This window comes from Myotis brandtii, unplaced genomic scaffold (assembly GCF_000412655.1).
Source record: "Myotis brandtii unplaced genomic scaffold, ASM41265v1 scaffold954, whole genome shotgun sequence".
NCBI classification, from domain to species: Eukaryota; Metazoa; Chordata; class Mammalia; order Chiroptera; family Vespertilionidae; genus Myotis; species Myotis brandtii.
The window spans coordinates 86,653-111,897 of record NW_005371937.1 but is presented as its reverse complement, the minus strand read 5'-3'; the positions used below and the strand labels follow the sequence as shown (position 1 = coordinate 111,897).

Genomic DNA, 25,245 nt, shown 5'->3' with positions numbered 1-25,245 from the left:
AAGTAAATATTTGGCCAAAGTATTGATCACAGAATAAGCTTCTGGGAATACAAGAATCAAATGAAATTATTAACAATGTAGTTATCATTGCAACTTTATTATAAAACTAGAGGCCCATTGCATGAAGAGATTAGTGTAATAGGCCTTCCCTTCCCCTGGCTGCCGGCACCGGTTTTCTTCTGGCACCTGGGGCCCAGGCCTTCGCTCCTCAGGCCAGAGCCTTCAGTTTTCGCTGCTCCGGCAGGAGCCTTCAGTCTTCACTCTGCCACTTCGTGGCTACGTATGCAAATTAACCGCCATCTTTGTTTGGTTAATTTGCATACTCTCCTGATTGGCTGGCGAGCGTAGCGGAGGGATGGTCAATTTACATGTTTGTCTATTATTAGGTAAGATTTTAATAGTCATCATTTAAACTTTTGCTGTTATGGTGTAGGAAAGATAATTTCTCAGCACTATCAGCTAAAAACTCCCCCTTGCATCTTCATATGACACACTTAGGATAGACACCAAATACGTAGATGTTTATTTTGCCTCGAGGGCTGGTGCAGGAGATATTTTGGGGTCAGCTCTGCAGTGTGGGTAACTGTTAACTGTGACAGCTTTCCTTCCTTTTGGATAGGGATGGATTAAGGTAAGCTTTACCTTATTTTGTTTAATGTGATAATTGCTACTACGCCAAGCAGGTCTGCAAGGTTTAGAATTGTAACATAGTCTTATCTTAATCTTTCTGCCTTGCATTATTATTTATGTTATATAAAGATTTCTTGGCTCAAAAGGGATATTATATTCATCCTAAAGCTATCAAGTTATATTATTTTATCTACTTATTTATTCATCTGTTTGAAAATCTTAATATTTTTCATATAAAATAAGCAGTTTTATAGAGTCAGTTATTACATGTTGACATTTTGATTTATGCATTTGCACTGACTGATGGGATTCCAGCACATAAGGCACATTTAACCATTTTGACTTCAAAATGCATTTGGAATGCTCAGTGATATTTCAAATGAATATTCTGTATGAACAACGAGGAAGAATGACATGCCTTGCTTGTGTTACAGACATTTGTCACACTGATTGATCATGAGGGTTACCTATGTGTTGCGTGATCATGGAGTGGGCACAAGTGCAGAGACGCCACACATGACTTTGAAATGACATTTGACTATTAGGCTTTCCGAAGGCGAGGCTGGAGAAAGCTGTATAGTAGATGTTGATTGAACTGTAGGCCAAAGCCAAACTCAGATGCATCTCTACCCAATGGCTAAACATGGTCTTGTCTAATATCTGCCTGTCCATTCGATATGGTGCCATCGTGGTAGGCCTTTTGCTTCTTTGGTTCCTGTTGTATCCCCTGCACCTTGCAGAGTGTTTACATATAAAAGTCACTCTCAGGGCTGAGAAAAAGGAAGGACAGACTGAATGGAGTGAATAGCATCATGTGCTCCTCTCTCTGTAAGCAGATTCTCACCCCGATTTACATGTATTTGTGGGGTCATGTGACAGGCCCTGGAGATGAGTCCTGCTCACAATAACCAACAGAGCACAATGAGCTCTGGAGGCTGCCGTTCTAGAGGACAGGCTGGTTGAGGTTTGTTTTGTTTGGGGGTCTCTCTAACGTAGGAAAGTGGGAGGGAGAGAGAAGCCTTTTCCAGGTCCCAAGCCCTGACACATTCAGTGCAACAGAAAATCGCCTGGCTCTGTACCTGGAGTAGAAACTGCATGACTGACCCCAGGGGAGAAGAGCAGGTGACAGCACGCGGCAGGGCAGAAGTCCCAGCATCTAGGACTTCAGATGTAGACGCCGAGATTCCTGCCTCCAATTCCCCTTTAACAGTCCTCAAATAGTGACACTGCAATTCTATGGTACTTCTTGCACTGTAAACAAGTGATAGACAAGACCTCTCTTTTTATTCCTTTTATCTATGGAGTAAATTTACAAAAGAAAAAAATCTGAAACAATAAAACCCTGCCTTGATTAGATCACATGGCAGCCTGTTTGCTAAATGTCAAGATATCTCCACGTTTATATAGATTTAATTTAATTTGGGATGCACCTAGTAATTCCTGGACTTCAGATGTAGACGCCGAGATTCCTGCCTCCAATTCCCCTTTAACAGTCCTCAAATAGTGACACTGCAATTCTATGGTACTTCTTGCACTGTAAACAAGTGATAGACAAGACCTCTCTTTTTATTCCTTTTATCTATGGAGTAAATTTACAAAAGAAAAGAAAATCTGAAACAATAAAACCCTGCCTTGATTAGATCACATGGCAGCCTGTTTGCTAAATGTCAAGATATCTCCACGTTTATATAGATTTAGTTTAATTTGGGATGCACCTAGCAATTCCTTGGGGGATGTGTGTGTGTGTCGGTGTGTCTGTATTCTGTTCATAACTTAAAAAGTGACAGTGGTTTGGTGTCAAGAAGAGTTCATACACTGGGTTCACTCTATTTTCCAGATTTTTCTGTTGTTTTTTTGTGTGTGTGTGGATATTTTGCAGCCATTTCTGTTGTTTTGAATATTTAGTACTCACTTGAATGGTGGAGAAATTTCTCTGCTCATTATATCATTATGATAATCAGTATTCTAAAGAGATTTCCAAGTCCATCACATGGCCCTCCTTTTTATTTTATTTTATGTTTTTCATGCAAAGGGATAGTTTAAACACTTTAATTTTCTTTTTTAATTTTAATTTATTTTTATTAAATTTATTGGGGTGACATTAATAATAAGATTATATAAGTTTCAACTGAACATTTCTATGATACATGATCTGTATATTGTATTGTGCGCTCACCACCCAAAGTCATCTTCTGTCATCATATATTTGGCCCCCTTTACTCTAGTAACTACCATACTGTTGTCTGTGACTATGAGCTTCAGTTTTATATCCCACATGTGAGTGAAATCATGGTTCTTAGCTTTTCCTGACTGAGTTATTTCCCTTAGCATGATATTTTCAAGGATTCCATTGTGTGGGCCTCCTTTTTAGCTTTTTCCCAGAGCCCTTCACCATTAGCCATTAAGGCTTAGCTTTGAGTATTATTGACCATGTCAGGCATTGTAAGAAAACTAGCCTGACAGATTTTTCCAAGTGCAAGTAAGAAATCTACATGTAAATGAGCACATTACAAGGGAAACTATGAAAGGGCATCTAATTGAGAGATAAAACACCTTAAGCTTCTTTAGGTCATATCACCTGACTTTGGTGGCCTGTACTATCTCTTTTCCTTTCTACCCAGGCTTCCCTGATAGCAACCATAATTATAAACATAAGTATAACAGTTTTACATTTGTGGCTAGCGCTTTGCTTATATAATTAAATTTGCATCCTCATCAACAAGCCTTCAGCCATCAACTGAGGTTCAGAAGGATTCAGTAGCTTACCCAATGTAACAACTGGGATCCAGCTAGGTCTTGTCTCACCTGAAGCTTTTGCTCTGACACCTATGCTACACCTTACTTTCCATAGAATCACTAAAATGTTTCCAACCAGCTTCCAGCTAGGAGAGCCCCCCAGAAACAGCTGCTCCACCCCAAACCCTCTCAACCAGAGACTACAGAGGTGGGGCAGCTTTCGAGTCCTTACCAAGGAACCCTGGGAACTTTGAAGGACTCCGGAATTTAAGCACCAGAAGCCCGGAATTTTCCAAACACTCTGATGGTCGGCCTCATGCCAAGAAGAGCATCTGTCTTCCCAGAGGCCCCACACTCACCTGCATCCCTGCAGGGAGATGAGCTCTATATCACCGAGCAGGGGGAGGCACGGTACTTATGAACCCGTGGAAAGTATGATCTCAGCAGCATTCTAACCTCTCTGAACAAAGGCTCCGACCCAGAGAGAAGCTGACAGAATGGGCTTGAGGAGGCTTGGCTGTAGGGGCCGATGCCCCGTGTGCTGTGACTCTGGACGGGGACTCAGGGAGGACCCTGCCCTTTCCCATTCTGTTGTCCTGGGGAATCAGCTCTCCAATCAGCAAATGGATAGCAGTCACCCCGAGGGTCTGTTCTTGCCTCTTGGAAGCATGTTGGCAATAACGCCCTTTCTCATCAGGCGATGTTGCTATTTGCTTCCCAGGTGCTTTGAGTCATGGAGCCTGAGTTTAAGGAGCTGTAGGATTTAGGGCAGGCTTCCGAACTTTGCTGAGCTTCTTTTTCTTTATATGTAACTAGAGGCCTAGTGTACGAATTCATGCACGGGTGGGGTCCCTCGGCCTGGCTGGTGATCAGGGGGCTGATCGGGGCTGTCTCACCCAGTTCCGATCAGGGCCAATCAGGGCCGTCCGGCAGGGGGAGGGACCCTGGAAAATTGGCCGACCCTGGGATGTTGGATGTGGGAGCGCACTGACCACCAGGGGGCAGCTCCTGCATTAAGCATCTGCCCCCTGGTGGTCAGTGTGCATCATAGTGATGGGTTGTTCAGTCGCTTAGGCTTTTATATATATAGATGAGGGGTTAGTGGGTATATATTTCTTAACAGTACCCGGTAGGATTCAGTGAGGTTACGGTGGGTGTTTACTATTAATAATATTTCCTGAGAAGTTATAATATGCCATTCATTGAACTCTGCCCTGAGCATGGATCATGTTATTTTTCAACACCAAGGCCATGGGGCAGGTTATATTATTGTCTCCATTTCAAATCTGAGGAATCGGAAACTCAATGAGGAGAATCCACTTGCTCAGGGACACCCAGCTGGTGAGGGGTGCAGCTGGGATTTGGAGCATGTCTGTCAGACTTAGTGATAAGGTACCAGCTAGCTCCGTGCTGGGCATCTAGTAGATTTCAATAAATGGTTGGGCAATTGTTATTGATACTGATTTCCATGAAGAAGGACAGTGATCATTACCATTAGTGGCTCCCCTGACTTTGTTAGCACCTGAGGGCAGGGGCCCCTGTGGCTCATCTTTGCAGGCTCACCTGTGTAGCACCTGGCAGTGCTGCTGGCCGTGGGCTGAATGCCGCTGCTGAGTGTCTGCAGAGATGGAACAGCTGTGAGAGCTACTGCATCACAGCACACTCATCACCTTTTACATAGGTCCAGTGATTTCACCCACAAAAATACCCAGTTTATGGAAAGGAAATGAGCCCTGTTAGATAGTTGTGCTGAGTAATTAATGCTAATTACATTACTTTCTTTTAGTGGTGTGATTTCTTTCAGAAAGATAGGGTAGCGGAATGAGTTAAAAGTACAGGCTTTGGGCTGGGTTTGGTGTGGCTCAGTGATTGAGCGTTGACCTATGAACCAGGAGGTCATGGTTCAATTCCCAGTCAGGGCACATGCCCGAGTTGCAGGCTCCCAATCAATGATTCTCTCTCATCATTGATGGTTCTCTCTCTCTCTCTCTCTCTCTCCCTTCATCTCTGAAATCAATATATATATATATTAAAAGTACAGGCTTTGGGTTTGATTCTTGGCTAGCTATTTATTATCAGTGCAACTTTGACCAAATCACTTAACCTCTCTGAACCTCAGTATTTTCGTCAGTAAAATGGGAATGGCAATAGCACCTATCTCAGTATTTTCATCAGTAAAATGGGAATAGCAATAGCACCTATCTTAGAGGTTTTGGTAGAGCATTAAATAAGACACTGACTATGAAATACTTAGTACAGCACCTAGCCCAACATTTTGAATCAATGTTAGTGATCACCATTCTAAATCCAGGTCACTCTTTTTTCCAATTCTCCATTTCCCCTCCAAACAAGAATGAAGCCATGATAATAATAGCTTTCACAAGGATGTGGAAAATTTGGCATGAAGGGTTAGGTAACCTGCCCACGGTCACATAGCTGAGACCTGGTCCCAGCACTGTGGCTTCTGATTCTATGCTGATTCTATGCTCTGGTCCATAGTGCCATACTGCTTCTATGCAGCAATTAATCTAATCAAAGCCTCTCTTGTTTTCTTATTAGTGAGAATGTAGAGTTTCTGGGCTGCATCCCATTATTACAGGTAAGTAGCTATATGACACTCCTTCCCAGATTCTTCCTGATCACTAAGTAAGAAGTAGAGTGGATTTTCCCACTTGGGAGAAGTGTATCAAATTAGATTTCACTGAACAGTGATGTGCAATCAATTCAGTGCTCAGGTTACTCAGCATCTATAATAATACAAACATACTATGCTAATTAGATCGGAGGTCCATCCGGACATCTTTCCAGACGACCTTCTGGATGAAGCTGGGGCACGAGGAAAGCCCAGGTCCCGGGTGCCAGAGGGAAGCCCAGGTTCCGGGTGCCAGAGGGAAGCTGGTGCCGGCAGCCAGGGGAAGGAAGGCCTACTCTTGCATGAATTTCATGCATTGAGCCTCTAGTTAGATATAATTGGCAAGTAAGCTCAGGCACAGTATTCAGGAGCTAAGCCAGAGAGCCAGCCAATGACCTATTGTCACTGAGTCCTTAGAGGGCCATTAAAAAATACATCCTTGTCCTGGCTGGGTGGCTCAGTTGGTTGGAGCATTATCTTATACACCAAAAGGTTCTGGGTTTGATTCCTGGATAGGGCATATACCTAGGTTGTGGGTTTGATCCTTGGCACAAAAATCAATAAAAATCAATAAAAAACATCCTTGGGTGAGGATTAAAAAACGAGACCATCCTTGTGTCGTAGCTACCCATTTAAGTTCTAATGAAATCAGAACTTTCCAGGATTTCTCCCACTTTAATGGAGCATCACTGACTCACTGCCAAACTCCAGCCACCACCCGATCATCCAATTTTGGAACTCCTACCAGTTCTAGAAGTTTCACCAACTGAATGTGACTTGCAATTCCTGAGAACTCTGCCTTCAGTTCTTCCACTCTGGGTCTCCTCTGGATCAGCTGGGTGAAAAAGAACTAGAGGACTGCTGAGGGAGAAGGGGTCTTAGATACCACCTCTCAGCACACGGTGATGCCAGGAAGCCTGGTGACCTATATGACACCGGCGGCAACTTTCTGTCAAGGTCGGTGCAGCATGAGGAGCTCCTTCTCAAAGCTCAAAGCTCGTTCTCCAGCCCCCGTCGTGTCCCCCGGCTCCTGCACTGTTTGCTGTGTTCCCCGCCAGCATACTCTCACCCTCCAGCTCACGAGGACCCAGCTTCCTGGTCTGGGAGAAGAGTCTCTAAGCATCCCAGACTGTGATTATAATTTTGCTTCCTCCCAACTCACATATCTTCAGGGAGCCTAGCAAAATTGAATTTCTGGGTCAGTGCTGGCCTTTGCCATCTATGATTTAATTAACCCTGAGAGAAGCTAAGCCTTTTCTCAGAAAGGAAAAACAAGAGAAATGGGAGACAAGCTCCCACTCAGTACTACATAACTGTCTCCTGGACTGTGACCTCGGGCATGGGGTTTTGAGACAGGCAGACAGACAGGAGCTGCTTTTGAGGAGGCTACTTTTCCAGGTGGTGGCTCTTGAAGAACTGATCACTCTGGGCCCAGCACTTGCATGTTTCCAGCCAGCTTTTCTCCGGGGCTCTACGATGTCAAGGGACACGTCTGCATTAGTCCCCACTTTCACACCAGCACCTGGCAAACAGTATGCGCTCCAAGTGTGGAACAATATGGCTGTTGTTCTAAGTTTATTCTGGTCCTTACAGATGCTTCAGGTGTTCAGATAAAAATCCAATCATGTGTCCCTGGCCTAAAATCCTCCCCATGCTCTTGGAGAAGGCCTGCAAGTCCTGGTTGTCTGGCACTCTTGGCTCTTTAGACTCTTCCTGTAGCACGCTTCCCCTCGCTGACTAAACTCCAGTCACATTGCTCTCCTCTCTGGTCCAGGAACACATCAAGCCCCTTCCTACCTCAAAGCCTTTGCACCTACAGTTCCCCGGGCCTAAAATGCTTCTCCTAGCTCTTCCAGTGGCTGATTCCTTCTCTTCCTTCAGGTACCAACTCACGCATTACTGACTGTGGGCAGCTTCCCTGGCCGATAGAGTACTCTCCAGCTCCATTACATTTTAGTGCAACAGCCTTTTCATTTCTTTCAGAACAAAAATACAATCTTCCATTATCTTATATATTTATGTATGTGTTTGCTATTGCCCATGTCCTTTACTAGAATGTACGTGCCATGAGGCTATGGCTTGACCTGTGGAATTCCTGGTTGTAGCACCAGCATTAGTGAGAAACAAGCAGAGTATCATTCCTTACATGCAAATTTCAAAGGAGCCACTCAGGAAAGACATTGTTTGCATTTCAACCATTGCAAGGCCCAACACACAGAAAATGTTTTTACCAGGTAGTTGTATTGAGAAAGGAAGTGCCATTAGGAAGATGATACACGAGGCAGGGAACTGGAGGCCACAACTTCCTTTTTCTGACTTTAATTAACTTAATGGAACTGCATTTCTACGAATAAGTGGGTTAATAAGCTGAGCCCATTCTGAGTTGTGCCATTAGGACAAATAATATATTTCACAGAACATACTTGTGCTTTGCTCTTTTTAAACAAATACGGTCTCATTAGATAAGATGCCATTGAAAAATGCCAGGACTATAGCAAGATTTAGCAGTTAAGGTATTTTATTTTTTTTTTATCCCTCAGAAAGTGGCAGCAAACATTGATTGTTTTTGAATTTCTGACAATAATGAAATCCACGCATCATGAAGCATGCTTATCATGGAATAATGAACTTGTTACATAATCAAATGCCAAATGACATTCTTGGTTTCAACTTAGGAGAATATAATTTCAGGTAAGTCAGCACAATATTGGGCTGCTAACTCCAATTGCCTTTCTCTTCAGCCAAATGACCTACTTTTCTCTGGTATTTAATGGTCAGGGCATGCTTCTTTTTTAAAAAAATATATTTTATTGATTTTTTACAGAGAGGAAGGGAGAGGGATAGAGAGTTAGAAACATCGATGAGAGAGGAACATCAATCAGCTGCCTCCTGCACACTCCCCACTGGGGATGTGCCCGCAACCAAGGTACATGCCCTTGACCGGAATCGAACCTGGGACCCTTGAGTACGCAGGCCGACACTCTATCCAAACCGGTCAGGGCAGGGCATGCTTCTTTAGAGGGTAACTTATACTGTACGAATCCACGAGAGAGAGTCTTGGAGCGCACCTTCCACTCAGGGACTACTCCAGGTTTTCTTACATCAATTTCCCCAACGTAATTTGCATACCATCCTCCCAATCTTTGCCATTTCCACATAGCAACACAAGACACTTTCATGATTTGTTAATCATATCTGGGTACCACCTGTGCTATTATTTACTTAATATATTTTATTTAAATTAACTCACCTTTTAAATGTTAATATATTTCTTTAGAAAAGAAAACCATGTCACTGCTGCCACCGACAAAGGGGCACCGCCAGCCATGAATGGAGGCAACACAACCCCGGCCTGCTATTTCCCTTTACCTCACTTGTTCCTCTGCTATTGCCTGTTCTTTACTGAATGGACGCTCCATGAGGCCACAGCTTAACCTGTGGTATTCATGGCCATAGTCTCAGCATTCATCAGAAACAAGTGGAGCATTGCCTGCACACCTGTTGAGAGAATGCTGGTGCCTACCCTTCCTATCATTCCTCACATCTAAATTTCGTGTTTCCATTTTAACCATACCAAGGACCAGCACAGAAAACGTTTTTGATCAAATGAGAGCTGAACAATGCTATTAAAATCTAACTGCAGGTGTCAAAGATTTACTAGAACCAAATCAAAACATTCTCCTTGACTTGGTCAGAACTTAAGAAGAAATGGGCACAAAGTGACTTCCTTATCACGTGATTGTTACTCAATGCCATGTTGGTAACACCTAACACAGTCTGTGTTTTCAGCAGAGGTGAGAGTGCAACCCTTTGAGAGATGCTGCCTCGTGGCAAGAAGAGTCCTCTGCTCTATTTCAAAGGAGCTGGACAAAACGATCTGGGTTTTTGAATCCACGAGCATTTCCCTTCTCCATCGCCATGCCTTCCTGACGTTGCTCACCTAAAACATGATTTCAGCTACGTCAGCCTCCACCCCCAATGGTTTCCCATAAGAGGCAGAAACAATGTGGAGCAAATGTAGGCAATATTGTTTAAAACAAATATAAATCCTAAAAACTTTTGATCATATATTCTCCTGGCTTTCTATATTAAAAACCCAGGATATATAGCCTGCTTGAAAATAGCCCACATGTTGTAAGGAGATTGATAAAATGAAGGATGAGTTAGGGCTACACACACAACATTTTTTTTCCCAAACAAAAAGTATAATTAAGTTATGAACACTGCATTCTTATGTGCAGCTGATCCACCATAACCATGCCAGACAGGGCCCTGGCTCCAAGTGGAGAAACATTGATAAAGGAGGTGAAGGAAAGTTCACCCTCTATTACTGGGTTTGTACGATATAGACCATCATTTCCAATGAATGCCAATAGGTGTTAGTTGAAAAAAGATTGGAAAATGTATTGATAAATCAATTTATTTACTCTTAGAAATCTTCAAAATCTTCAAAGCCTTTGAAATGACAACATACACATTGAAAAACTCACTATGACAGGGAGATGTAATGTCTTTTATCTCCCAATCTTACTAGTACTTGACCAAAGTGCCACTCTCCCTGCCATTGTTTTCCTTAGTGTATTCTATACATTAAAGTTCCAAAAGTCCACTCTTGGACAAGCTGGGTTATGTTATGTACTCCTGGATTTATGACTGTACTTGGAAAAAAAGACAAAAGCCAAATTCCTTGTAGATACATGATAGGATAGATGTTTGTGTTCCAGTTATTGGGTGAAACACTTGGTAGTAGCATCAGTAGAATTTATGAGTAATAAATAAAATTGGCTTGGATGTATTTTTAATTTTAGAATGACTAAATAAGTATGGGTATCAGCTGGCTGTAAGAAGGGCCAAGGACAAGGTTCGGAAGAAGAATAGGGCAGGAAAAAAGCTAAACTTGCCAGACGATGAAAGAATTTTTAGAACAGATGAAAGCTAACCCTCCAAAGGATACTTTTTGAGATAATCAAAATCAAATAGCAGAGATGACAGCTGGAGATCACTAATGGGAGAAGCTGTAAGTAGAAGAGGGGATGAAAGGAGAAGAAATATAAGCTTCAAAGAAAAGAAATGATGGAGAGGATTCTCCAAACGAGGGAGGGAGGAAGAAAATGCAGCTGCACAAACAGGCTCATCTATCCTCCAGATAGAACTGGTGGTGGAGGCAGACTACCAGAACGGGGCTATGACAAAGAAAAGACAAAGAAGACACACAGGAAAAGAACTGTGGATTTAGATGGAAGATGAATAGAGGTTATAAGGAGAATTCATACAGAAAGGATATAGGAAAAGACAGAAAGAAGAAAGAGCATTGGCATATTTCAAACTCGGGGTCTATTTCTTCGGGATACACAGGCAATCATACTTCTTCCATTCGCATGGCAGACATTATAAGTAGATCATTGCACTATTGTCCTCTGAATACAAATTTGGCTTCAGAACCATTCTCATCACAACGCTCTAGGTATCCACTGTGGACTGATTTGACTTGCATTCCTACTATATTGAGAAACCAACCCGCCAACTAAACAGCCAGCCAAATAATCAATCAACCAACCTACCCTCAGTGGGGTTTTGGTAATACCCACTCACTGATTGAAGAGGAATAAAAAAATTATACACCAGCTAGAAAAGCAAATGATGTTTCTTTATACAGACATAATGATGTACATGTATGGATATGAGTGAATATATATGTGAAATATGAGTATTTCAAGTAGGTGGACCCAAGTATTCCATATTAATTTGTAATTTGAAACTTGGTTTTAAACATTCCCAAGTACATGAAATTCAGCTCATTATTTACCTTGGCAACTGACATCTTTAAACCCAGTAAGATGATATGAATTACATTTTGAGTTAAAATACCACATATAAAGCAACAGCCTGTTAGAATAATCAGAGCCTTTTCCTTCCTTATTTCACTTGTGACACTATATTGGGCCCAACATCTTAAAAGGTTGGCAGAAATACCAAGTATATGGCACTTTTTAAAAATTGATTTCAGAGAGGAAGGGAGAGGGAGAGAGAGAGATAGAAACATCAATGATGAGAAAGAATCATTGATTGGCTGCTTCCTGCACGCCCCACACTGGGGATCGAGCTTGCAACCTGGGCATGTGCCTTGACTGGGAATCGAACCATGACCTCCTGGTTCATAGGTTGATGCTCAACCACTGAACCACGCCAGCCAGGATATATGGCACTTTTTAAAAGCACATGCGAATAACGCAGCATGATATAATAGCATTGATAATGACCAGGCCATGGCAACAGTGGGGGAAATGTTGGGATTTCATCAATAATGGTTTTTTAAAAACTGCATTCATTTACAGCTTGAAACTAAGTTTCAAAAAGGGAGGAAGGGTGGCAAGTGACAAGTTGCACGGGTTTCCATTTCCTTCTGCAGATGCTCATTAATTTCACGCAGCTTCTGAGCATCTGAGGCCTATTCATGCAAAGAACCACTTGAAGGCATACAATGCCCTCATATTTTCTCCAGTCTGGGAAACATTCAGTGCTTTCTTCGAACTATTTTGTTTGAACATCCTGGCAAGTTATTCATGTTCTGCTAAATAGTGCATAATACTGTGAGGGAGGAGAGGCAGTAAGCTGCTGTTCGGAGTTTCTCCTTCTATGACTTTCTTTATGAATTAACAACAATAAGAAAAGATTCTCATTAGCCTAAGCTGGCTTAATTGAAATAGAAAAGAAAGAGAGAGAGGCATCGGTTAGGCAGAGAAGAGAGCAGCGATCTCTTAAGAATCCCTGAGCTCTAAGAGTTGTTGACTCAAATGAATTCATCATCATCACTCATGTTTCTCCAGGCTTTTTCCCTCATGGCCTGACAAGGTCCTTCACCATGAGTCCCCTTCCTGCCTCACTGGCAGCTTAGGCATACCTTATTCTCAGCCCACCAGCTCCACTGGCCTTTCAATTCCTCCTTGCCACAGGGCCTTTGCACAAGCTGAATCTTCCTGGAACCCACTTTCCATTCCCACTGCCCTTGCTCAACTTTTATAATATTAGTCCAACTGGCTTGTAACTCCTAAGGAAAACCTACTCTGTCTCCACAAACTGGTTTAGGCACTCTTTTACCTTCAGCGTTTATAACTATTTTAGTTATCAATTTGTGTGATTATTCTTCTGTTGCCCACACTCAAGTGTAAGCACTGTAGGGCTATAACAGTGACTATTTGAGAGTTTGACAAATACGTACAGACCATAGGAATAATGTATTAGGTTTAACGTAACAGACTGCTTTGCTAATATATTTATAACTGTGGCACATAATGATTTTGAAAAAAAAATTGTTTCTATAATAAACCAAATATTATTTAGAAAATATAATAAAACAAAGTTATGTCCAACTGTCCTGCACACCACACTGAAGGATGGAAGTCATGACTCTCTGCCTCCAGAGAAGAGGTTGTTACTCTAATTTCCTTCTGTTCTCTGCTTTAGAGGAACTTGAACACGGGTTATGTCTGCCAAATAAAATGTAATCAAGTCATCTTGTTTAACAAATAAACCAAGTATATGCTTTCTAGAATTTTCCATGGAAAACGGATCTTGCAGCCCGTGATCACAGCCTTGTGGGCAATAAATGGTGGAGAAACAAAACTTACGTGGGCTTAGATGCCTCGGCCTGGTCCGTCTGTAGTTTCTCTCCCCCTTCCACCTCCATTGTGCAGTACACAATGCGATTGGGAGCCAAGGATTTGAGGCCTTGCACTTCCATGATCACCACCTGGAAACAATCACACAAAGTGGGAGTTATTGCCAAAGACCATGGGCAGAACCATCCACAGGAAATATATGAATGAGAAGAAGTTACCGAAAAGCCAGCACATACCTGATGGCTTCCACTAGGTTTCTGCCAGCCACGCTGGGACCAGTCTAGCATGAAGATGTAATTCTTACTGTGTAGCTTATTGCCTCCCAGATGGAAAGACAAGTCTCACTAATTCATGTGCTCACAGGGGCCAGACAGGTAATGTGAAATGGCTACTCTTTTCTATGTTAGTCACAGGATCTGTTTCCATTTCCACAAAGAAATCTGCTATCTCCTATTTCTTTAAAAATAATCTAGGTTTTAATTCAGCACTTGGCAGGACACAGGCCCATGAGTTTGCATTAGCCTTGATAGTAAGACTAAAGGCCCAGTGCATGAAATTCGTGCATGGGGGTGGGGTGAGTGGTCCCTCAGCCTGGCCTGCAACAATGCCAGCATCCCTTGCCCCGGCCTCCGGCCTATGGTCCCTTCCCTGCACTCCCTCCATGCGGCTGGTGTGCGGATGCTAGGCTCACATTGCCAGGGCAATGCCACCAGCGTCCCGCCCCAGCCACTACGGGCACCGCCATCTTTGTTGCAGAGTGACGGTTAATTTACATATTACTCTTTTATTATATAGGATAAGTGATGATGGAAGTGCTAAGATTAAGGGCAAGTAGCATTAAGCAGTACAGTCAGAGACGAGAGGAAGTAGTGGGACTGTGGCAACTGGAGAGCACACTCCATCTAAGTGGAGCAGTTGATAGTCATCATAGCCCTTGTGGCCTTGTCTTTCCCTGGTCCACTGTTGCCAGATACTCTCATTTTTCCTACCAGAAAATGGGAATCTGAATCAGAATCCAAGTCAGATATCTGATTTTGAAATTTTGATAATAATTCAAAAAGGGGGGAATAAAATACCCAAACTTTGTGCAAGACAACATTGCTGGGTCAAACCAAAAACATGTCTGTGGCTGCATACACTGTTCTACTCGGAAGGAAAAGGCTAGTGTCTTGATTTACAAGTCCTTCCACTTCCCACCTCTACCCTCAAACTCATCAGTCACCTGCTGTTATTCTCCTAGTCACTGGTACGCCCTGTCACCTATCAGAAAGGGGGGAAGGAATGAGGTGAGGGCAGAGACACTGGTGTAAGAATCTGAAACAAATGGCATGCATCAGAGATCTAGAATGAGTAATGTATATTGAAAAAAATCAATTATACTCTCAAAGAGGTAATGACATTACACAAGGAGGGGATGTGGGCATGCAAACACATACACTTCTGTATGGGCTTGATTCCAGGAAGTACAATAAGGCTGGCATTGAGCCAGGATTTACAAGTTAGTTTTGCTGCTAATTAGCCCAGTGGCTCTTAAACTTAGTGTGACTATAAATAACCTGGAGGGCTTGTGACACCAGAGACTACTGAGCTGCACCAACAGTTTCTGATAAGTAGGTCTGGGGTGGGGCCCAAGACTTTTAAAAATATATAGATTTTTTTTAATGATTTCAGAGAGGAAGGGAGAGGGAGAGAGAGATAGAAACATCAATGATGAGAAAAAATCATTGGTCGTCTGCCTCCTGCATGCCCCGCATTGGGGATTGAGCTTGCAACCTGGGCATATGCCCTGACCAGGAATCTAACCGTGACCTCCTGGTTCATAGGTCGATGCTCAACCATTGAGCCATGCTTGGCTGGGCAAGACTTTTTATTTTTAACAATTTCCCTGGTGATGCTAATGTGTTGCTGCTGATCCAGGAGTCATACTCTAAGAACCATTGACTTCTCATGCGATGTTGGGCAAGTGACTTGTTCTGGAAGTCACTCCACTTTTCTTTTCAAACACCTGAGCCTCAGTTTTCTCATCTGTAAAGTGGGCACATGTGCCCTCTCTCGCTGTGGCTTTTGTGTGAGGACCAAAGGATGTATGGAATTGAAAAATTTTACATGAGGAAGAATCATAGAAATGAGAAGAAATGGTAGGCACAGGAGAAAGAACACACTTTTTGGAATTTAAAAGGTCTGAGTTCAAATCCCGAATCTGCATCTTCACTAGCTGTGCAATCATTTATAAGCTCCTTAACCTCTCTGAGGCTTTGTTTCCTCATCTGCAAATGCCTCCAAAGATTGTTGTAAGGATCACTGAGTGGATAGTGGCAGAGCCCGGTCCACAGTGGCATTCTTTAAGTTCCTACAGTTTTCATCAGAGCTCCCCCTGCCCACGGCCATGCCGGTCGGCCTCCCGGACCTCGGTTCTCTTGCTGCAGTTAACTGCTCTCTGCTGTCCCTTCCAGCAGGTAATTCTATAATTACATGAAATCTGTCTTGTTCCAACCTGAAAACTCAAACTCAGCCTTCCCTAATGAGATGACAGCCGTTATCCCTCTTCTTGCCTCCTGTCTTTATGTCCCCAAACATGCTCACAAATAGATATACAATGATTTTTGCTGGCCGTTTCAGTGTGATGTGCGATTTTGTGTTCTGATTTAAAAGCATTGGGGAGCCCTGGGGGCGCTTTATTCTGTGCTTGTAATTACTGGTTAAAGCCTGTTTGAAGCATGTACGCATGTGAGGATGGCTGGGGACTCGCCTACATTGGCATTTCAGCTAATCAGCTGTATAATATTGTCTACTGGTAAAGAATCAGAAAATTACAGATTTAAAAGCTTCATGCAAATCAATAAAGCACGTTTTCTCCTCTCTGTAGAATGATAAGAAGCAGCCGGGAATAAATTGCCACCTCTAATTGGCAATAACCAAATTCAAAGACACCTAAGAAAAAGCGTTCAGTGCCTCAGGTAGTGGTATTAAAAAAGAAAGAAAGGAAGTTTCTGTGAAATTACACTGATGACATTTTTCACACAACAAATGGTCTATATTTAACCGAATACTGCTTCTTTTGACAGCAAAATGCATGTCGGAAATACTGTAATGTGGCTATCTCAACCCAAACTGAGCACAGGCGAATTACCTGCGGTTAATTCACCGCAAGCCTTAATGATGTTCTAAATTAATTCAGTTTTTACACATTCTAATTACATCTACAGAAATTTGATCTATTCTCTTGGTCTCCCTAAATCTAGGGCCATCATAAAATCCTGGGGGGTAGAGCTGTAATAAGATATGAATGGGTCTCAAACTTGGGAGTGCATAGAAGTGCCTGGGTAGCTCATTAACATGCATATTCCTGGCTTGCATTCGCCTAGAGATGCTTTTTTCTGATAACTTTATTGAGGCATAGTTTATATATCATATAATGAACCCATTTTAAGAGTATAAGCAATGATTTTAGCAAATTTACTACGTTGTGCAGCCATCATCATAAATTAGCTTTAGGTCCCTCATGTCCGTATCCACCCGCTGCTTCAGGAAACACTAATTTCTTTTCTGTTTCTGGAGACCTGCCTTTTCTGGACATTTCATATCAATGAACTCAAACTACATGTGGTCACTTGTATCTGGCTTATTTCACTAAGCATGAATGTTTTTGAGGTTCAATAAATCAAAGCATGCCCCGTCGATGTGGCTCAATGATTGAGCATGGACCATGAACCAGGAGGTCATGGTTTGATTCCTGGTCAGGGCACACACCCAGGTTGTGGGCTCCATGCCCAGTAGGGGGCATGCAGGAGGCATCCGGTCAATGATTCTCTATCATCATTCATGTTTCTAACTCTCTCTCCCTCTTCCTTCCTCTCTCTGAAATCAATAAAATCATATATTTTTTAAATATCAAAGCACATATCAGTAGTTTATTCCCTTGAATTGCTGAACAGTAGTCCCTTGTCTGGATGTACAAAACTTGACCCATTCCCCAGGTGATACACATTTAGACTGTTCCTGTTTGGCTCTTATGAATGATGCTGCTGTAAACTGTTGTGAGCATGTTTCTGTGGGATGTGTTTTCAGTTCTCTGGGGTAGATATCTAGGAATAGAGTCACTGGACATACCTTGGTTTTATGTTTAACTTTTTGAGAAAACACCAAACTATTTCCAAAGTGACTGCACCACTTTAAATTCCCACCCCCTAGAGATTTGGGTCAATAGGGTCTGCAGTCTGAACCAGCTTCTGGGGAATTCTGATGAAGCTGGATCAGATATGTACAAACAGCAAACAGCGGAGTAGAAGTTATGGAGAAGTGTAATGACATACCGAGCATTCTACCGGAATTCTGGCCCAAATGGGTTTTTCCTTTGGGTTGTGAGGTAAACTGAAAAGGCTCCACCGCAATCACAGGCTCTCTCCACGGAGCCAACAGGAGAGATGGTGGGAAAGACAATTTACAACTCACCACAAATGATGCTCGATTGCTTCTCTCATAACTTCAACCCAGGTTGCCCAGACTTTAAACTTTCTAAATTGCATAGCTCTTTACAAAATCCTTGATCACTGGCTTAAGACAGTACAAGTAATGTGAGATGGGATTTAGTAAGTGGTTCTTAAGACTGCATTTCCTTGAGAAGAGCATGGGCTCCCGGGGGCAGGGAATGGCTTGCTGATGAGCTGGCCTGTGCTCAGCAAGCAGTGCTTTTAGGAACTGCTCCTGGGGCGCAAGGAACACACAAGCTGATTGTGAGGCCTCTGATCACCGCGTGCTGCTTGCTGGGCCAGGAGACTATCAGGGGCCGAGAGCTTTTTACCTCCAAGGAGAAAGCCAGCACGACGTCTGACTTGGAGAGCTGGTTCTCGCTCTCCTCGCCCAGGTCGATGATGGAAGCGTTGTGGCTGCGCTTGAGCTTCTGAAGCTTGAACTCGCCGCCCTTGGACACCGGCATGCTCTCCAAGTTGGCCATGAGCAGGTTGACGGACGACTTCAGCTCCTCGATGTACATGTTTTCCATTTCTTTGGATACAAACTTGGGGAATTTGCGTTCCTTGCAGAGAAAAAGCAAAATATGAACAGAGGAGTAAATAGGGAGCTATTTACAAAGGTTTACATCTTAAAGCCCAGAGTTAGGATAGTAGCCACCACCCGGGAGCTTTGCACGTGCTAGAAAAATGTTCAGCCTAGTTGAGTAGACAGCTGCCTGCCCTCTAGTTATAATCCCTAATAGTGACAAACGGACATGAACATAGAGTAAGTAAGGGTCAAATGTTTTATCATAGTTCTAGTCCCCCCACCCCCCCAATTTTCTCTGATTTGTGGAAAGAAAAATGGTGTGATATTTTTCAAGTCTGGATTCAGTTGAAACAGTTTTTCTTTTTAGAGAAATGCAATCGGTTGTTTTTAATTATGTTGACAGAAAGACACCTTATTTCTGGATATTTATAAAAATGTTCTCACATAAATAATTCAAAAGGAGATCATTTAAGATGTTTCAAACGTAGCCTGCGGCTATTTCTGAAAGAATAGTTACTTTTCTCAAAAATAATTGAAAAAATTAATGAAGCAATGAAAAGCATGAGTAATATTATTTAGAAAAAAATATAAAGCAATTCAGTATCAAAACAGACCTTTTTTTCACTTCCTTGCTTATGGATTCAGTTGTAACAGTAATATGCCTTAGTTGTGCTATTTATTTGTGTGTTCATGCCTCTAGGTTGTCCAGGTGCCTTGAATATACTTTGGATGTATCACCTTCTCAAATAATAATTTCCTACTTGAAACATCAAATAACCCTCCCTAGCCACACTCTATAACTGATCAGGTGAGGGGCAAGACAAATCAGTTTGATAAATATTTTTTTTTTGCCAGGAACAGAAAAATCCAATTGGAATTGGCTTGAACAATAAAAGGAATCTATTGGCTTGAAAATGTCCTGGGGTAGACCCAGCTCTAATCAGCACTCAGGTGACATCACCACAACTGAATGAGTTTTGACTCCAAATCTTGGTTTGGGTTCCTCTGGGTTGGCTCCATGCTCAATCTTGCTCGTCTTAATGTCACAAGAAGGTTTCTAAAGATCCAGACCTCACAACATCCCATCACAAAAGGAAGAGTGAATATCTCCTCTTGTAATGCCCATGGAAGATGAGAGTCTTTAATCTGAGAATTCTCTCCCAAAAAGTCTGACTTATGTATATACTGGGAACCAAAGGCCAGAAGCATGCTGTGCTGAATTGCTTAGGCATGAGTTATGTCCTCCATCCCTGAGGCTGGGGGTAGAACTCTACCTAGATCACAGGAATCTGAATTGGTTTGCCAATTCTGTGTGGCAAAAATAATATGTCTATTACATGGGCACCTGATTCAAACTCAACCAACCAATACTATTAAAAGGCCAATGATCAACCAGATTTATTCTCTCAAGCAATTGAACTGAGAGATATTGAGATTTCAGTGAGTGGTGGAGCTGAAACAGTAGATCATGTAGATTCATGAGTGGCTGCCATATTGGACCTGGTGGAAGCAGAATAAGATCCCTGGCAAAGAAGAGAGAGAAAGATGTAGAGAGAGAGGAAGAGAATGAGAGGAGGGGGAGGGAAGAGAAGAGTGGGGAATAAGCTGGCTAGAGTCACAGGAAAGGAGCTTTGACTTCCACTAGTGTAATTCCCACAAAGTCTAGTTATTCCTTTTGCATTCTAGTTCCTTGAGAGTCTCTTATTTTGCTCTCAATAATTCCCCCTATCCCCTAGTTAGCTAGAAGGGTATGTCTTCTTTGTCATCATAAAGCTTCACTCAGATTCAAATAGTGGCTCCTTTATATAGACTCAGAGGTACATTTTTGCTGTCAGTCTTCTTCCTACAGAGACCGTCATAAGTGTTTCCCTTTCCTCTGCCTCCCTAGGTAACTCTCAGCTATCTTGTCACCTTCCATATTTCAGGCTCAAAACTTAACTTTCCTGGGGTTGGGTCCTTCATTGTATTTTTATTGTAATTCTTAGCTTACCTTCTTGGTAACACTTATTATAATTAATATTATAAAATTTACTTGTTCAATGTTTGTCTGTCCTTCTGGGCCACTAGGCAGGACCATACCTCTCTTGATACCTCTGTTGAATTCCTGATATCTAGAATGATGTTTGGCACACAGTAGATAATCAATACATATGAGTTGAATAAATGAATGATGGCTTGTCAAAATGTCCATGGTAAATACCAATGCAGCTAAAACTCATCAGTGAGGAGCAGGTGAAGAGATGATGAACTAAATCTGGAAGAACACTGAGATTCTGCTTTTCCATGTAAATGACTAAAGGATCTGAAACCAACCCAGCAGCCGTAGAGTACCGATTCCTTCTGGAACCTCTTGGTACAATTGTTTCCCGCTTTACGGTTGGGCTCAGCCCCCTGTGGGGTGCTTTCTGAACATCCTGTGAGTGAGTGTGAGGGGAGAAGCAGGATGGATTCTCTGAAATGAGATGATAGGCAGATGAGCTCAACAGGAGCTGTCATGACTCAATGCAAAGGTCTTATTTCTCTAAAATTTCTGCATGGTGGGCTTGATTTGCATCATTCTTGGATTCATCAGGGCACCTCAAAAACTTGGGTACCCTTTATGGAAGGATATGGAAATGTGAGGACTTGGCAGCTGGGCCATCATCACTTGGAAAACATGTAATGCCATCAACACTGTGCCTGGCCCAATACTAGGCACAAGATGATTGTGATGTAAGGATACAGACTGTTCCCCTGGAGCTTGCAGCGAGTGGGGGGAAATACCTACGAGGAAGCATCAAAGCTGATGTGGTAATGGAAGTCTCTGAGGTATGAATGCTTCCTGAGAGAATTAGGGTGGCTTCCAGAGGAGGTGACCCTTGGGCTAAGAATCTGATCGACAAAGAAGAGCTTTCCACCAAGCTGAGGTGGTTGAGACAGGGCCACTGCTATTTTCTCCTTTCCATGGGAAGCACAGTGGGCAACCATGAACCTCAGAAGGTATACATAACTGTAAGTGGTCACAAAATATTTTCCCATTTCCTTTTGAAGATGGCCTCTTGTGAGAGTAAAGGGAAAAATGAGGTAGGTTAATTCATAGTCTCTAAGGCTATGTTAAAGGAGGCCAAACAGTAAAGGTTACATCCTAACAGCCCGAGGGCTGTTACACTGACCTCTCTCTTTTTTCTTCATATTGGAGCACAAACCTCATAACTACCTAGGATTCTTGGACAGCTGGGTAAGTGGTATCTTTGATTTCTACTGGCAGCTGCTGGCCTTCGAGTCGCCATGGAGATAGCGAAAAAGCCATCATGTCTACGAAGTGTGTGCTTTCCTGCTAATCAACCTTGAGAGACCTTACCATCAAGTGCAGATCCTTTTATCACAAGCATCTTCCGAGACTACTCAAGGCCTTTTAACTCTACAGTCTAGCAGTTTGGGAAGAAGACCCAGTGGTCACTGACAATATCACTGTGGCCTGGAGTTAGCATCCACCAAACTTTTATGCAGCAGAATATTGGAAAAATCCAAAGAATGACACTCCTCTCAGAAGTTGGACAGTCCTTGATGACATCGTAAAACAGGCACATAAAACGGAAGTGTGCAAGGGACAACAAGGTCATTTTTCTGCCCTGAGTACTTAAGTCTTGAGAAGAAATAGCATCGTGTCGACCTAAGCTGAGGTTCTTGAGGGGAGTTTTGAGCAGCAGACCCATCACAAACACATTTCAAACCTGAAGTTGTGCCCAAATAAGGAAAACAGAGTCATCCATCTCGATTGTACTTTCCCATGCGTAAGAGTAAATTAGCCTCGACGAAAGGATTGCTTTTTCATTCTGCACTATGAAAGACAGTGCATACTGGTGAACAGTCTTCCAGGGAAAATGTTAGCTGGACATTTATTTTTGTTTTGGGCTGATAACATTCCTCAGTGGGGAGGCCTCCCAAGGATAGTTCCCACAGGCGAGTGTGTGCTCGGCAACATGGAGGGATTTGGGGAACATCTTGAAAAATGGCATTTGAAAGTGCTAACAGCTGTCGGCCATTTGCTTTGCTTTTCTGCCTTTGCATTTTTGCCCACAGAGGATGAAGTGGGTACGTGTAAAAGCTAATAAGTATACTCCACTCTAGCGGATCCTTAGACCCCAAGGGCTCAAATGACATGTCCTGGCGGACAATCAGAAGAAAGGAAGTGGCAGAAGAACACTTCCTAGATGCGGGAGCTCACCAACAGTGGTGCAGTCATTCAATTCCATCTCTAGAGCGCTTCCTATCCTGTATTGGGTAGTATGGTTGCTGCTGGGGACAAAGGAGTCAGCAGAGAGGCAATGGTATGGGGGGCCGTGGCAGAAAGCAACCAATCAGACACCGTGTGACACATGAGGTAACAGAGGATGTTCGGGGTACAAAAGCCACCAGGGAACCATATCCCGTCCACATCAGCAAAAATGATTTCACCTCCTTTGAATCTTGGGTCTGCTACTTACCAGTTGTGTGACTTTAGATAGCTTTCTCAATCTGTCTGAAATTTAGTTTCCACGTTAAAAATGGGGATATAACAAATCTCATAAGGTTATTGTGGCCACTCCACTGTTACCAGTGAATGTGGGTGGTGGGCAGGGGTGTGGCCACTCCACTGTTACCAGTGAATGTGGGTGGTGGGCAGGGGTGTGGCCACTCCACTGTTACCAGTGAATGTGGGTGGTGGGCAGGGGTGTGGCCACTCCACTGTTACCAGTGAATGTGGGTGGTGGGCAGGGGTGTGGCCACTCCACTGTTACCAGTGAATGTGGGTGGTGGGCAGGGGTGTGGCCACTCCACTGTTACCAGTGAATGTGGGTGGTGGGCAGGGGTGTGGCCACTCCACTGTTACCAGTGAATGTGGGTGGTGGGCAGGGGTGTGGCCACTCCACTGTTACCAGTGAATGTGGGTGGTGGGCAGGGGTGTGGCCACTCCACTGTTACCAGTGAATGTGGGTGGTGGGCAGGGGTGTGGCCACTCCACTGTTACCAGTGAATGTGGGTGGTGGGCAGGGGTGTGGCCACTCCACTGTTACCAGTGAATGTGGGTGGTGGGCAGGGGTGTGGCCACTCCACTGTTACCAGTGAATGTGGGTGGTGGGCAGGGGTGTGGCCACTCCACTGTTACCAGTGAATGTGGGTGGTGGGCAGGGGTGTGGCCACTCCACTGTTACCAGTGAATGTGGGTGGTGGGCAGGGGTGTGGCCACTCCACTGTTACCAGTGAATGTGGGTGGTGGGCAGGGGTGTGGCCACTCCACTGTTACCAGTGAATGTGGGTGGTGGGCAGGGGTGTGGCCACTCCACTGTTACCAGTGAATGTGGGTGGTGGGCAGGGGTGTGGCCACTCCACTGTTACCAGTGAATGTGGGTGGTGGGCAGGGGTGTGGCCACTCCACTGTTACCAGTGAATGTGGGTGGTGGGCAGGGGTGTGGCCACTCCACTGTTACCAGTGAATGTGGGTGGTGGGCAGGGGTGTGGCCACTCCACTGTTACCAGTGAATGTGGGTGGTGGGCAGGGGTGTGGCCACTCCACTGTTACCAGTGAATGTGGGTGGTGGGCAGGGGTGTGGCCACTCCACTGTTACCAGTGAATGTGGGTGGTGGGCAGGGGTGTGGCCACTCCACTGTTACCAGTGAATGTGGGTGGTGGGCAGGGGTGTGGCCACTCCACTGTTACCAGTGAATGTGGGTGGTGGGCAGGGGTGTGGCCACTCCACTGTTACCAGTGAATGTGGGTGGTGGGCAGGGGTGTGGCCACTCCACTGTTACCAGTGAATGTGGGTGGTGGGCAGGGGTGTGGCCACTCCACTGTTACCAGTGAATGTGGGTGGTGGGCAGGGGTGTGGCCACTCCACTGTTACCAGTGAATGTGGGTGGTGGGCAGGGGTGTGGCCACTCCACTGTTACCAGTGAATGTGGGTGGTGGGCAGGGGTGTGGCCACTCCACTGTTACCAGTGAATGTGGGTGGTGGGCAGGGGTGTGGCCACTCCACTGTTACCAGTGAATGTGGGTGGTGGGCAGGGGTGTGGCCACTCCACTGTTACCAGTGAATGTGGGTGGTGGGCAGGGGTGTGGCCACTCCACTGTTACCAGTGAATGTGGGTGGTGGGCAGGGGTGTGGCCACTCCACTGTTACCAGTGAATGTGGGTGGTGGGCAGGGGTGTGGCCACTCCACTGTTACCAGTGAATGTGGGTGGTGGGCAGGGGTGTGGCCACTCCACTGTTACCAGTGAATGTGGGTGGTGGGCAGGGGTGTGGCCACTCCACTGTTACCAGTGAATGTGGGTGGTGGGCAGGGGTGTGGCCACTCCACTGTTACCAGTGAATGTGGGTGGTGGGCAGGGGTGAATTAAGGGGGGGAGGGTGTTAAGAAAGAAAACGAAGGTCTTGGCAGTAAAGGTACCACAGTTTCCTGGGTTGGCTTCTTTACTGAAACCTTTCTTTGAGTGGCTTGGTCTTACTTCCTCAGCTTTTATGAATTGGATGGACATCCCGTCACTGGACTAAACTTCAGACGACCTCTTGGCATTTAGACTTTTCCTTGAACTCAGAGCTCCCTGGGTTCTTAGCTCCCCGACAAAGGCCAGGGTCGGGGAGATGCTCCCTATACAATTCTTTCAGG

General features: G+C 44.0%; 1 protein-coding gene across 10 annotated transcripts in view; it reads right to left on the bottom strand.

The window, feature by feature from the left end:
* LOC102245814 (calcium-dependent secretion activator 1) overlaps positions 1 to 18,650 on the bottom strand; it is a 247,162-nt gene extending 228,512 nt beyond the window's left edge. For all 10 annotated transcript variants that reach the window (XM_014533224.1, XM_014533220.1, XM_014533218.1 and 7 more), the window contains exons 1-2: positions 18,419 to 18,650; positions 13,627 to 13,748 (exon numbers count right to left, since the gene is read on the bottom strand). In XM_014533224.1, the coding sequence (XP_014388710.1) occupies positions 13,627 to 13,748; positions 18,419 to 18,619 (323 nt within the window). In that variant the 5' untranslated portion in view covers positions 18,620 to 18,650. The remainder of the gene's footprint in view (positions 1 to 13,626; positions 13,749 to 18,418) is intronic.
* Between the last annotated feature and the right edge of the window lie 6,595 nt (positions 18,651 to 25,245).